The following is a 15,038-nucleotide window of genomic DNA, read 5'->3' as shown; positions in this document are numbered from 1 at the left end:
CTATAAAGGCAGAGATGACCCCTCCCAGCCCTTGCGGAAACCTCTGCAACCCTCACCACTCTGATGTTGGATAGGAGGGAAAGTAGAATTGCTCTGGCCAACAGACAGGTTCATTTCATTTTCCAATAAGGGCATGTAGCAGGAAAGAGTGTGTCCTCAACTACAAACGGATGCGCTGCAGAAAGAAAATATATTTGAACACTCTGAAGTTTATAGAGGTTTGAAGATGCTCATAACAAGAAGAGGGGATTTGTTTCAGAATGTTTGCTTTTATCACTACCGTGAAAAGTGCATACCTGTTCACTTGTGCTTTCATCTTTTGATCAATGCCATATTTTTAAAATCGTGAAAAAAGAATTAAGAAAAATGTTCCATGTTCTTTGTAGGGAGCAATGCTGGGAAATGCTTTGGAATAAGAACAGTTAGCATTTGAAAATATCAATTTTATTTTGTATTTTGCTGTGGTTTCTCTAGGCTACTTTCATACGGTCAACCAAAAGCTTACAGCACAATCACAATTCATCGTCTCCCATAGGTACAGAGCTGTGCACATGGAAAGGACATCATAGCACATAATAAATACCTGTCCCTTGTTTCTCTCGCTCCTATAGCAACTCTTAGCTGGGCGCACATTGTCCTGGGTGCACAGCAATGTGTTCAGCCATTACCTGGAATGGGAGGCCTCTCTTTTCCTGTCATAATGACCCTGTTCTATCTAGACCCCATCCTGTAGGCTGCTCATACAGCATGAGAGTAGCCTGCATGTGTGGCTTTGGGCCCCAATAACAGCTATGCGTATTACCATGTGCCGAGAGACAACAGAGGGGGGGGGAGGAAGGGGCTGTGTTGTGTCTCATGGGGCTTTCCTCCCATAAGCTCAGTCCTGAAATGGTGCAGCACAGGAAGTGAAATAGCACAGGGAGAGATGGATTTTACCACTAGTTTGTAATCTTACAAGACAACCCCCACACACACCCTATATATTTTATATTAAAAAGTTAACATTAAAGAGGTTTCACAAGCAAATTACGTTTCTATTCATTGATCAACATCAGGCCTTCAAAGCAAACATTGGAATGAAGTAAAGGGGCCTACCTGAACTATGATCTCAAGAGATATGAAGGGACAAAGATACGCTTCTAATAAACCCAGTCAAAGGAAGACTGACTTCCTCTTTCACTTCTGGAAGTAAACATTTTGTATAACTCAGAAGGCAGTATAACCACCTTCCATTTTTTTAGATTTTAAAATAAATAAATGAGATTACCTGCTCTATCTGTATTTAAATACACTTTATTAAAGGAATGTATATAAATGTATTTTCTGTAATATCTTTCCACTCCTCTCAGGGCATCCTCTGAACTGATCTCTGAAGAAGGAAGTGGAATACATCTTTCAGGCCAAGAGACAAGCTCACACCTTCCAGTTTAAGATGAACATCTGCCACTCTCAGAGCAAGATATCACACCTTTTCTCTGCCAACCCCATTCTTATTGTTCCTTGTTCACTTACTTAAAGTAAGCTTAGATTTTCACCACAGTTCTTAACATTCTGTTTATACAGTATAAAGTTCTGTCTTCCAGAAGTTTTCCCCTATTAGAGCAGTGTCAGGTCCTTGAAATAAATCCTCCATTCCTTCTTCCTTATAGTCATGCGTCCTCTCCTCAATTTGAGAATTTTTACAAAAAGGGAAACAGTCTCTTCTTCAGGATATAAAGCACAGTAGCTAAAAACAAGGCAAGGGCAAGAAAGATCAGCAGTTTATCTGTCAGCTCTCTGCGGTTGTACTTTGTAATGAGCTTTCGTCCTAGCTGTATTGTTCCAGACATGGATTTGAATTCCTCATTGGCATCTACGATGGTTCGTGAAGAATTAACTGAAAGAGAAAATTTACATTTCAGCTAGGAGTGTTTCAAAACATCACAAAAAACCAACAACATGTACTTATCTGAGGCCTGTAAAACATAATAATACAATATACTAGGTAGGTTGACTCAAAGCCTTGGCAGTAGTAGGCTGTAGAACTTTTCTATTTGACAAAAACTCAGGGCAAGTCAGACAGGGACATTTGCTTTCTTCTGAGGACCCTCAGTGAAATTGATCATGGTAACTAAAAGTCTCTTCTCAACCAAAATATCACAACAAAGCTATTGCATTTCAGGGTAAAAATGGCAGTTCACAGACAAAATGATGAAACAATAAACACACACATAATTAAAACAGAAGGATGCAAAAAAAATACATATGTATTTTTAAGTAACACTTAAAACTAAAGCAACTAAAAGCAGATTGGAATATCCAGGTCTTTAAGGCCCATTTTAAAACAGGGAGAGGGGAACCAATACAGTGATACCAAACGTCAAAAAAGAAAAGGCATAATTGGCAATATGAAGTAAATGTAGATTTAGTGTCACAACAGTATGTCATTGTCTGCACAAAATGTTGAAGTCACTTGATAACAGGCTAGGTGAGATTTTGTAATGCAGTGCATTAAATTCCAGAACGTCAGTTTTTCATCAGCTGTTCATACAGAATTTAAAGGAACAGTTTCAAATGGAAGTACAGGTTAATATGCTACAATTCTGGCACATTTAGAAACGAATTAGGGGAAATAAGATTAGCATACGGATCAAGATCTGTACAGTGTTTGCAGAAGAAAAACACAGGCCCTGGGCACATGAGAGTTGGCCCGAAGTTCAGTGTCTGTAAACCAGGGGTCCTTCTCCCCGCCTAGCTGCAGTCTCTGCCAAATGTAAAGCAACACTGGAGACATGCATATGCCCATCATTATAACTTGGACTCAACCATGTTATTTTGTAATTGAGTTTATGTACGAATGAAATGAACTACTTTCAATATCAGATCTTTGAGGCAAATTAAAACACACACACACACACACACAGAGAGAGAGAGAGAGAGAGAGAGAGAGAGAGAGAGAGGCTCTGCTGTCAAAATGTTTAGAAATGAATAGCAAAGACTTTGGGAAATTTCTACATAGCTGGCCCCAAAAATAAGTCTGCAAATATATTTTGCTTGGAACTGAAATTTGTCATAACCAATCCCATTACTGTGCAATTTTATCTTCCATCCGCAGAGAAAGTTCCATCAACCACATGGTACATGAAAGCTTGAGGCTGTTTTTCCTGGTAACGCTGGGCTTCCTGGCCCCAAAGTCAGATTTATTGCTTGCTGCAGTAAGGACTTCTCCAGCTTTTTGTGTAATAGTAACCTTTTAACACTTTGCTGGCTCCTCCTCAAACCAAACAGGATGGGCTCTTTGACCAGATGCTAGGGGACAAAGTCACTGCCAAGACTGTCACTTAGAGGAGTTCTGGAGGGCAGAGAAAGCTTTATTATTAATCCATCCTTTCTGTCTCTCCCAGCAAAGTAAAGGCAGAAGGTCCAGCTGGTCCACATCTCACTTCTAAAAAGCCCATGAATAGTCATTTTGACAGTATATTTTATGTATAGTTTTAAGGGCTAAAGGAAACTGTCAGGCTAAAGTTCTGGCTTTCCGGGCCAAAGCTGAGACTCTTTTGGAAGCCTTTTGAGACTTTAGTTGGACTAGATTTGTGGCAGGAGTTAATATGGATGGGGAGTTAATTTTGCATTTTTGTGTTCTTAATTTTAATTTTACAACTGCACAGGCACTTTCCAGAACTCCTTAGATTGGGAAGATTAAAACTAAATTAAATTAAGTGCATTAGTGGACAGGCTCTTCAGCCTAGGGAGCTTCGGCTATTGGGCTGTATAAAAATGCAATAAATAAATTAATAAATAAATAAAATCTAGTTGTTGTTTTTTAGGGTGGTTTTTACATACAACCAAGTGGTCCTTAACAAATATCTTTTCCTTTCTGAGATCTGTAGTTTTCAAAGTATGTTCCGGGAACCCTGAAATTTCAAGGAAGCTTAACAGGGAATCCCCAGTGAGAAGATCAGTAAAGCCATCTTGCCCAGCACTACTGATATTCACTGTAATGTCCAGTTGCAGGAGATTGCTAGGCGCAGCTAGATCTAGGTGCAGCTAGATCCAGGTGTGATCTAAATTCAACCTCATTCAAGCTGCGTGATGATTTATTTATTTATTACATTTTTATACCGCCCAATAGCCGAAGCTCTCTGATGATACAGGCTTTGATGGCATTCCATGTGAACCAAGTATACACCCAGTGACAGAATCCTCTGCAAGTGCAGATGTACAGGGGTACCCTGGCAGCAGACAAAATCATGGAGAAGGGTTCTGTAAAGCTTGAAATTACCACTTTAGGTGAGTCTATATTTCAGAAAGCGCATTGTCGGTCATAGCAATCATTTGGTAATCTGCTAAACCAAAAGAAATGTTTTTCTCTGCAGGTTGAGACTGACGGGTCTGAAACTGAAGTCCTAAGAGAAGTTAATCTTATGGGGACCAAAAGGTATTCTGTACCTTTTATAAATATGAGATCATGCACCACAGCAGGTTGATTTAAACCAAGTTAATTCAAATCAATGATTTAAATCAGCAAGGGGAAAATGTCAATTTAAACACTGATTTAAATCAATTTCCCTATTGAAACTGTAATTTCATTTTTATGAGACTGTAAGTGTAGGTTTAGCATGATGAAGTTTAATTGTAACTTTGTCATTTTTAAATGTGAGAGAAATTCAGCATTTTATTTGTTTTTTGAAAAATAAAATAGATGTAAATTTAAAAATTCTATTTCTTTTTTAAATCATTAATTTTTATCTGCCCTGTCATGTCCCATGGGCACACGCACGTTCGGAAAGTTACTTGTGGCTAGGGCCCATAGCTTAATGGCAGAGCACACACTTTGCATACAAAAGGGCCTGTATTCAATCCATAACATCTCTAATTAAGAGGATTTCAGGAAGCAGGACTGGGAAGCCAAGTTCTGGCTTGAGACCTGAAGAAGCTGTTACCAGCTGGAGTACAAGGCCTGGGTTACACAGACTAATCGTTTCAATCCGTATAGGGAAGTTTATTGTGTTCATATATATTCCTTTTCAAATGTACAGTTTCCAGACACACACACACACTCATGATTTCTGTGTATTTTAAAGAGAACAGACACATTTGAAGCATGCGTATGCCCTGCATAATTTTTGGTAGGTGCATCATTTACACACGGATATCCACACCCAGGTACAGAATATTAAATGAAAGGCTGCCCTTCAGAAATAACTTCTATTGTTTTTTTTTTACTGCTTCAAGTGTAACATAAGAACACTAATCTAAAACATGTTGCATTTCAAATCAGCGTAAATACCTAATATAGTTACCAGTACTCTTTATTTTGTACTGGGATCATAATATTCATTGCAGAATGATGTATCATAATGGGATTAATCCTGTTCTTCAAGTTATCTCGCCAGATACCCAAACAAGCTGGGTGAGGGTTAAGCAGAGTTCAGAGACTGCAGCCTCGTCAGCTGAGCAACTGTATATCCTTTAAAAATATTACGTTTTCGAACAACATGCTTCCTGACATTTAACATATTGACAGTTCCACTCTCAAAATCTTCCACACAGCCATGAGGCACACTAGAAATGTACAGCACAAACCCACTGCTGAACAATCTCCTTTTATTTCAACAAGGCCTCACACAGGTGAAAGAAATTCAGGGGATTAGCTCCACCCCACCCCACCCTGCAACTTGTTTTTTAAAGGGAAAAAAGAAAATGCTTTCAATTCAGACTTCAGCACAAACACTTCTAACTGAGCTCAACTGATGCTAGGATAGTATGTCAAAAAATGCCTGGGCCCTAAAGGTATCATGTGAGGCCTCCTACACCATCCCATGCTTGTGCCAAGTGGCTTTTCTCCCTCTGCCTTTGAAGTGCCACCCGTTTCTCTAACTAACATATTATCCAGCTCGTGGCAATAATCCACTCAATGACTACACACATGGAGGGATGGATGCAGAGAAGTCTTGAGTGAGGAAAGGCCCTTCTGCTTGCGCAAAGCAGCCTCACCATATGCTCCTGATTTCTCCATCCCACTGTAGCCACCTACGCACCCCCACCTGCCAATCCAGAGGGTCTATCTTTGGATTATTTACATAATTATTAGAGCCACAGTTGTGACTCCAATAGATAAGGTGATCAGTAAAATAAGGGTTCCGTAAGGTTAAATGGAAATTGGGGGGCGGGGGGGCGTAGGTAGTTCTAACCTTAATGAAATCGAAAAGGGTTTCACCAATCTTCATGAAAACTGCAACTTTCAGAAAGAAATGTCTATATCACATAACCTAATTTTTTTTAGGAAGATCGGTTAAAGATTGAGGGGGAAAGGGCAGTTAACAGAAAAAAGAAAAATCCTTCGGTCATGTAAAACATGCATTGGCAACATTTTGTGTTCATCATTTTTAAAAAGACTCTAGGCTCAATAGTTTAAAGATTGATTTTTTTTTCATTCCCTTTCTACTGTAGTTGGTGGAATGGAATTTCTTTTTCTAAAATTCGCTATTTGCTTACCTAGGGTCTGCATGGTCTCTTCACTTTGCCGGACCTGCTGAGACATCATCCTGCTAATACCCATCAGGTTCTCTGTGATGCTACTGGCCCCCTCTGCCAAGCTCTCCTTTGTTGTTTTTCTAAAAGAGAAGAGGAAAATAAAACCATTATAAAATAAAATTACATTCCTTATCAAAGTTCTTCAAAGGCACAAGGGGAAGCAGAGAGAGAGAAAGGGCGATATCTACCAGAGCAGCATTTGGATATGCATACATTGCAAACATGTGCTTTTCCTCCGCTGTTCCAAGATAAAGTATTACATTATAAGTTTGAGCCAATAATCAGGACAAGTTTTCAGAGCCAGTGATTACTTTTAAATGCTCCTTCTGAAATGGCCATTTGGCTGCAGGGATGAGATTAAAATGTAATCAAATATCAATATATCTAACTGATTGGGTAGTACAGCACAAAAATAAGCTACCATGTGTAGTGGAATATATTTTGATCTTTTTCATGGCAGCTAGATCCCTGAATTTAATAATAGCATACCGTATTGCTGTTAGCAACATTTCTGGATAAGTATATTTTAATTCTGGGGGAGAAAATATGAGACTCAAACTGAATGGGTAAATTACCATTCTGTTTCTACTACACCACTGAGCTGAATTTGATGTTTAATTACCAATTTCCCATTCTTGCTCTGCTCTATAGATCACAGGCTGATTTGCATCTTATACTTTATAACATTCTTGATATCTTCCAACTGAAAATTAATATCCAACTGGGAAGAATCCTGCTGTTCTTATTACTATACGTAAAAAAGTAAATTTCAAGAGTATATTGTGAACTGGCTATAATGTAATCTGCAAAGCCTTACTAATGCTGCAATTCTGTACTAACTTACCTGAGAGCAAGCCCAATGGGACTTACTTTTGAGAAGACATGTACAGGATCGTGTTGTCAAAGACCCTAATTCCAAAAACATAGACCTCATGGCTACCATTGTATCTTCTACTACATACACTTCCCAAAGAGGATTTGATAATCCTTGTGGGGATACAAAGAGATCAGGGAGCAGGAATAGAGAGCAAGGGCTGGAAGCATTAAGAAAGAACTTCAGTTTCTTGACTCTTCAAGAGCTTCTCAGAGTTGGCCACAAATGATAATGGACTGCAGAGGAGGATCCAAGTGGCTGACCCAGTGGCAACAAACTATGGGATAATTTACCCATGATTTGCCAGGTTGCGTGGCACTGCTATATTGAACATGCAACCTCCAACTGGCCCAGAGTTCTCAGGTAACTTTGGGTTGTTTAACCCATGAATAACCTATAGTTCCTGGATTCACACGTCATGGAACAATCCACAATCAGGCAGATCAGAGGTTGCATATTTAAAGAGAGAGACATGTGTGCAGCATGCTGTAAAGGAGACCAGACTTAGCCAACCAGCTTAACCACTGGATTTTGCACAGATCCCAGGAATAACGCACACAGCTCACAAGAGTGAGGGTTAAGCAAACTTAAATTTATTGAGAAGACGCAAGCAAACAGGAATCGCAAGTAAAACAACACATGCAGATATATATTGAACCCCACAACCAGCAAACTAAAAAGCTATATACAGTATCATACTTCACACAGCCATAGGTTCCGCCAGCTCAGGACAAAAGCCCCATTTCAAACAGGCCTTTTTTATAACCCTTTTTCCACTCCAACTCCCTCCCACCCTCTGGTCCTCCTTGTGTGAGGTATTTCGCACTTTTCCTCAGATGTTAATTTCTCCAAGGCCAGCCGGCCTGGGCCCCAAGCGGTTCCGGGCTGTACCCATCCGCCCACTCACAGCTGGCGGCTTATCAGTTCTTACCTAAAATCATAACAATAGGAGACTTTAACAATTCTTCCCTTTTTTAAGAACAGCTATTCCATGTATGAATTAACCCCTTCTTTACACATGCAACCTAGCAAATTGAGGGATTTGTCACTGTTACATATGAATGAGCCCTCTGAATTTAAAAGGAGCAGTGTAGATTACAATGGCCCAAGAAGGTGAACTTCCGAAACTGAGCTAGACAGAAAAGCTTTGGAAACTCCTATGGCAATATTTGGTGACTAAATTATACAAAAGAACCATTATGTACCTTTGTCGTAAAGGGTCTCCTCCACGCAGCAGTTCATCTTTCTCAGCATTGTCAATGGCAATTTTGCAAGCTAAGTTTGCTTTCCTCCAGGCTGTCTGATTGCTGAAATTATTAATATACTGAGATTTAGAACAATGGTGACCACAGTGACAAAGACAGAAACATTTTTGTCTGCAACATGTACAAAGCAAGAGATAACTGAATGCATACAAGCAAAATACTCCATTATTTTTTTGACATAATTAACAATGATTGTAAACGTATATGTTTCCACCTATTTATCTTCCACTGTTATCTTAGCACCATAACAAGGTTTCTCGATTAGAAAAGATCTTGATAGATGGAGAAAATACCCTGCCCTATCCTCTGGAAGATTGTCAGGGATACTCACAGCATTGGATGGCTGCCCTAAATCATACTGTCTTCCAACCAGCAGTTCAGTATTTTAAAAAAAGTTGTATTGTAACACATTGCTAATTCTAGTAATAGAATGTTTTACAGATCAATTGTTTTCTATAATAAAAAGAAAGAAAAATATACTGAGGCAGCAATCCTATACCCAGTTTTACTTAGGAGAAAAACTCATTGAACTGTTGGGACTTCAGGACTGGGCTGTGAATCTAATCTACATATCCTCATGTACAAAAGGCTGTGCATTGGCCTACACAGTTTGAGGGGTAGAGGTGCACCAGAGTACTTTACACAGTGAAATTTACACAGGACTGAACTTGATCGTTCCATTGTCACTTTCTCCCCACCCCTTCGAATTCCCCAATTCCATGCAATTCAGCCCATTTATGAATTTCATTGTAAAATAGCTATTTGGGGGCTAATCTGTGCTGGAAATCCCCTCCCCATACCAATACACAAACGACAAAATCCAATTGATATTAAGCACTTTTGAGTCTCATTCATTGCTATATGAGAGATTTAAGTACACACCTAATTTTCTCATTGAAAGTAGCATGTAATCAATGTTCTACATCTTACTTAGAGAAAGGCCTAGGCAAATGTTTACTTTAGGAACAGTTTTAAATTAACATAAATGTGTTCCTTGAACAGAGGGAAGAAATAATAATTTGATAGGATACAATAATTGTGCCATGTTATGGGGATAATGGGTGGGCTCAGGGAGGTTATATTATGCACTCTCAACTGCAACTGTAATTGTACAGTCCTATAAATAGGTTGGGTTGGTTTTTTTTACATTTTTCATAACTAGTGCATAATTAGGTCTATGATGTTTATGTAAGTGATAATTACCATTCAAATTTTCTTTGAAATGAGTCTGAAACTTCCTAAAGGAAAAGAGGAAGCCAAAACATATAACCCATCCAATCTTATATGGAGGGATGGCAGCAGTGCTTCCTGGGTTAATAAAACTAGTGACTGAGTTTGGACGACGACTATTCAACCCACCGTGGGCTATCATGTCGTGTTTTGGGATTTTTTTTTAACTCACAGTGTGTTATTTTGCCAAAATAACCCCACAAATAACCAGTGATGTGCAGAGTGGGTTATTTAAACCACCATTGGTTATTGTGTCATGTGGAGGGCACCATTGGTTATTTTCGTCAGCTACACGCTTGCTAGGCAAGAGTGGTCAAAGTAGCAGTTGCCACTCTACTCAAGCTGGCAGAACTCTTATTTTCAGCAGCAACTGATGAAGGGATACAAGTGGGAGGACTGAGAGGAGGGAGGGCTTGGGACAAATTAGTTAACACACCGTGGATTAATAATCCACTCACAGTTGTTTATAACCAACTTGCGGTCAGTTATTTCTCTGATTGTGAGGGAAGTACCCACAAAATAACCAACTGTTAGTTGACTATTAACCCACCGTTGACTATCATGACATCTGAATGTGGCCATTATCTCTTTGATCCTAGTAGCTACAAATAATAATTACACAAATGACTGAAAACAACAGATCAAAATGGATTCTGTTTATGATCACAATTACTATTCAAATATAGGGGCTGGGGCTACAAATGGAATAGTAGGATATCAGCCTGGTTTTGACAATGGCTTGCATGAATGCCGTCACTTCAGGCAGGGGGGTCATTTAGTTGGGACAAAGCTGTTTGTCTTGCATTATGAATGGTTCAGGGGAAGAAAAGGATTAGATAAGCATGTAATCAAAATTTAATGTTTTCAATTTTACTGACCTGAGCATTTGCTTCTTATGATTTTCTACTTCTTGGAGCAAAACTTGCTTTTCTGATTCTTTATCTTGTTCTTTAGCCATCTGTTCAAGTTCCTAAGCAGACCCATAAACATTGGACACACATTTTTAATCATTAATTCTTCTGCAACAAAAAAGGAAGCAGATTTATTAAACACACATACAGCTGCAATCCTATACCCATGTCCCTGGGAGTGATTTCCACTGAACTCAATATGAGTCAAAATGTACAGGATTGCACTGTAAAGCTATTTATTCTTGGTTGCTTTCAAAATAAACTGGACTGCCAAATTTCCTATACTGCTATAAATCTCATAAACCTACTTCCAACTGATGCATAGACATACAGAATGTATGAGAAAAGTGAGTATAATTCCTCTTAGCAGCATGGTGCAATCTGCAACTCCTTTCTAAATTTCTAATCCAGGAGAGGAAGTGAGATTATATTACAGCACTGAGGTTTATTGTATAGCCAGCCCTATTTCTAGTCAGTCACACATTTATGTCCCAATCGAGAGCTATGGGTTGTCATTACCAACCTGTTTGCCCAGCCCTGGAGAGTATTATCACATACAGTTTAGCTTCCTGGAAGTGAACTGATTGGATCTTAGATTATCTGTGTAGCCTAGCTCTCTGACTGGCTGGGCACCTGGCATCCTTTGGTGGAACTTGGAGCTCAAAGGGTTTGCTTCCCTAGCAGGAGGAGGGGTCTTGGGAGCCCATAAGCCTATATAGCCAGACTCCATAGCGTAATGGTATTTGTATATGCATGACAGTTTAGGGTACCTTCATATCGACTCTGACAACTGATATTGATGCAACAAGAGATAGCCATTGCTATCAAGGAACCAACCCTAATACAGAAACACAAATATTATCAGAAACCAGGCATCCACTAATGCTCTTATAAACTAAGACCTTCAGACTTATTAACAAAAAATTAAATTAAGCAGCATACACATTTGAAAGAAGTCAATTTGACTAAATTAAAAGCGTACTAGAAAGTAAGACATACTGATTCAAAGACATTCATACTTCAAAGGAAGCATAATTAGGATGTAAATGCCTGGCTGAATGCAATAATAATAATAATAATAATAATAATAATAATAATAATAATAATAATAATCCGCCTCTGCCTTTGGATCGAGGCAGGGAACAACATTAGTACAACAAATCAACACATCTTAAAAATCCTTGATTTCACATTCATCTGGGTAGGCCTGCCGGAAAAGGCTAGTCTTTAAAGCTTTCTTAAATTCAGAGAGAGAGTTAAGTTTATGCATGTCCTCTGGCAGGCCATTCCACAGTCTGGGGGCGACGGAAGAAAAGGTCCTCTGGGTAATAGTTGTCAGCCTAGTTTTGGCTGACTGAAGTAAGTTCTCCCCAGAGGACCTGAGTGTACGGGGCGGACTGTATGGAAGAAGGCGATCCCGCAGGTAACCTGGACCCAAACCATGTAGGGCTTTAAAGGTAATGACCAACACTTTGTACTTTGCCCGGAAACTTTGGCATGGGACTAGATAGTACATGGGTATTGAACTACAAAATGCCAAATGCTGTAGTATACTAACCTTCAGTGTGTCTGTTCACCATGTGTCAGTAGCTATCATATCAAAAAGCAACACTGAAGGAAGCAGACTAATATATAAATAATACTGATATAAAACAGAATAATACTAATATTAATGAAAGTGAAATTTGCAAGACTGTGAAATTGTGAGGTATTTTAGTAGCATACATCAAAGAATTCAGCAATTCTTCAGTGTATACACAAATGAGGTCTTTCTACAGAAATATCATAAAGCTCATTGAAAACTTCATTTACCCCAGCCCTATAGCCATAGGCAACAGGAAATTACATATAGCACTCAGTCCCTCCTGTGCACCCAACATACAAAACAAGTTAGTTGCCAGAAGAGGGAAACTCCCTCCTCACACAGCATAGGAATGCAGTAGGCAGCTGCAGAAGAGCTGGAGCACTTTATCCCTTCTCTGTCAGCCCTCTCCCCACCCCAGCTAGTATATATATGCTTTTATATTGTATTTTAGATTATGGTTTTATACTGTTGTTTTACACTTTGAATGGTTTTAATTTTTGTGAAGAGAGAGAGCTTCAGCTATTGGGTGGTATAGAAATCCAATAAATAAATAATAGTAAAAACTTCTGTGAGATTATTTACAAGGCTGATTTACATACTTGTGGTGTTTTGTCAATATTCCTCACCTGTATTCTAAGCCGTAAATGCTGAAATTTTTCCTTTACTTTGGCATTCAGTTCTGTAAGTGTACTTACAGGTCCCATACAATCCCGAATATCCTAAAAGAAATAACAGGCAATGCATAGAATACATTGTTGCACTGATTTCTCTTGGATCATATATTGCCAGCTTGATCTTCAAAATGCTTGTGTTAAGAAAGTGGATAGGGAGGCATTTTTCTCCCTGTCTTATACTTGTAGAACCTGGGGTCATCCCATGAAACCAATTGGTGGTAGATTCAAGACAAATAAAAGGAAATACTTCACATAACGCACAAGACATGGTGATGGCCACCAATTTGGATGGCTTTAAAAGGGGAGCAGACAAATTCCTGGAGGAGAAGGCCATCAGTGGCTACTAGTCCTGATGGCTATATGCTACCTCTAGTACCAGAGGCAGAATACTACATAATCCAGTTGCTGGGGAACATGAGTGGGAGTGTGTTACTGCACTCATGTTCTACTTGTGAATTTCCCACAGGCAGCTGATTGGCCACTGAGTGAACATAGAATGCTGGACTAGATGGACCCTTGGTCTGATCCAGCACAGCTCTTATGTTTATGCAGAGGTTTTAGAGGAAGCGGACATTACACTGGTAGGAGGACATTTGAAAGATCAAGTGTTACTCTAGTAATTAGTATAAAGATATAATTAAATATCTTTATTTACAAATTTTAAAATAGCACCCCCCAGCATCCATCCATTTGTCTGTGATGGATACAGACCATTTTTTGCAGAACAAAAAGGAACTGCAGCAACATCATCTTCTTGCTTGGTAACCACAGGAATGGGCAAGAAGCACCGAGCTCAAACAAATACTAGTAGGTGGAGTACCTCCACACTCCGGGTCTAAACTTGCATAGGATTGCGCCCTTTTTGTAGCATTAGCCTTCGTCGCCTAGAGTCCACTTTTGTCAGGTGAAGCCTGTTCCCGCTTTCAGATACCACAAGACCCTTTGTAGTTTTAGCTGAGAACGACTGGTAGAACTAAAGGGAAAAACCCGTGCAGAAGGGGACAGAAAAGAAGGGCGGAAGTGAGCCTGTGAGTAAAACGCAAACGTACGGCCTCATCTTGATTTATTAACCGGGGAGCGGAGCCGTTGTCGTACCTGCACCGCCGCTTTAATCTCCAAGTCGAATTTGACAATCTCCTGGTTGCAAACTCGGACCGGCACGTCACCTGTAGCCGCCATCTTGGGAAGAACTACGGCGAGCGAAAGAGGGCGGGATCAAATTTCGAAACGCTGCCTCGCCGCTCCGCCCTCGAGGCGGTGCCAGTTCCACAAAGAGAAGGAGCTGATTGGGGGACAGAAAGGCTTTGCCCCTCATTCTGAGGAGTTCCCACTGCGCCAGCGCTCCCAACCTGCTCGGGGAGTGATAGTCATGGCGGCGTCGAAAGGGAGAAAAAAACAATCGTCTCCTGACACTTTCAAGTCTACTACATTAACCTCGCTGTTTACATTTTCCCCCTCTGCATCCATATTATATGTACATATGGCTGCCAACGGAGGAGAACATAAGAAGTGCCCTGCTGGATCAGACCGTGGGTCCATCTAGTCCAGCACTCTGTTCACACAGTGGCCAACCAGCCATCGGCCAGGGATGAACAAGCAGGACATGGTGCAACAGCACCCTCCTACCCATGTTCCCCAGCAACGGGTGCACACAGGCTTATTGCCTCGAATACTGGAGATAGCACGCAACCATAACACTTCATGAATCAGATGGAAGCGGATCCTAAGTCCAGGAAAGCTGATGCCCTAATAAATAGGATAGTCTGGTGTTACCAAACTCTTTGCTGTTTTGACTACAGCACAAATTAACACAGCTACACCTTTGGCAATTAAAAGAGAAACTGGTTTGGAAGCTGGAGAAGCAGAAGGGACGGCAAAGGACCCGTGTTGCAATAGCCAGAAATGCAACCCAAACCCTGCTTAGTGTGACTAAGCTACAAACCTCCTATAGCTCCATAAGAGAGGAGGCACTGAGCAGATTTC

The 15,038-nt window shown here is 40.1% G+C and overlaps 2 protein-coding genes across 2 annotated transcripts in view; one reads left to right on the top strand and one right to left on the bottom strand.

Annotated features, from left to right (window-relative positions):
* The window catches only part of STC2 (stanniocalcin 2), a 363,863-nt gene that overhangs the window by 167,379 nt on the left and 181,446 nt on the right, over nt 1–15,038 (top strand). The gene's annotated exons all lie outside the window — the stretch shown is intronic.
* Nucleotides 429–14,247, bottom strand: BNIP1 (BCL2 interacting protein 1). Its single transcript, XM_063120620.1, has 6 exons — nt 14,151–14,247; nt 13,008–13,100; nt 10,764–10,855; nt 8,596–8,697; nt 6,478–6,596; nt 429–1,876 (listed from the first exon to the last, which is right to left on the bottom strand). Exons 1-6 carry the CDS (start codon nt 14,232–14,234, stop codon nt 1,680–1,682), a joined length of 687 nt encoding a protein of 228 aa, XP_062976690.1. The 5' UTR covers nt 14,235–14,247; the 3' UTR covers nt 429–1,679.

The sequence above is a fragment of the Elgaria multicarinata genome, chromosome 3, assembly GCF_023053635.1.
Source record: "Elgaria multicarinata webbii isolate HBS135686 ecotype San Diego chromosome 3, rElgMul1.1.pri, whole genome shotgun sequence".
Taxonomy (NCBI): Eukaryota; Metazoa; Chordata; class Lepidosauria; order Squamata; family Anguidae; genus Elgaria; species Elgaria multicarinata.
This window is presented reverse-complemented; position numbering and strand designations above follow the sequence as displayed.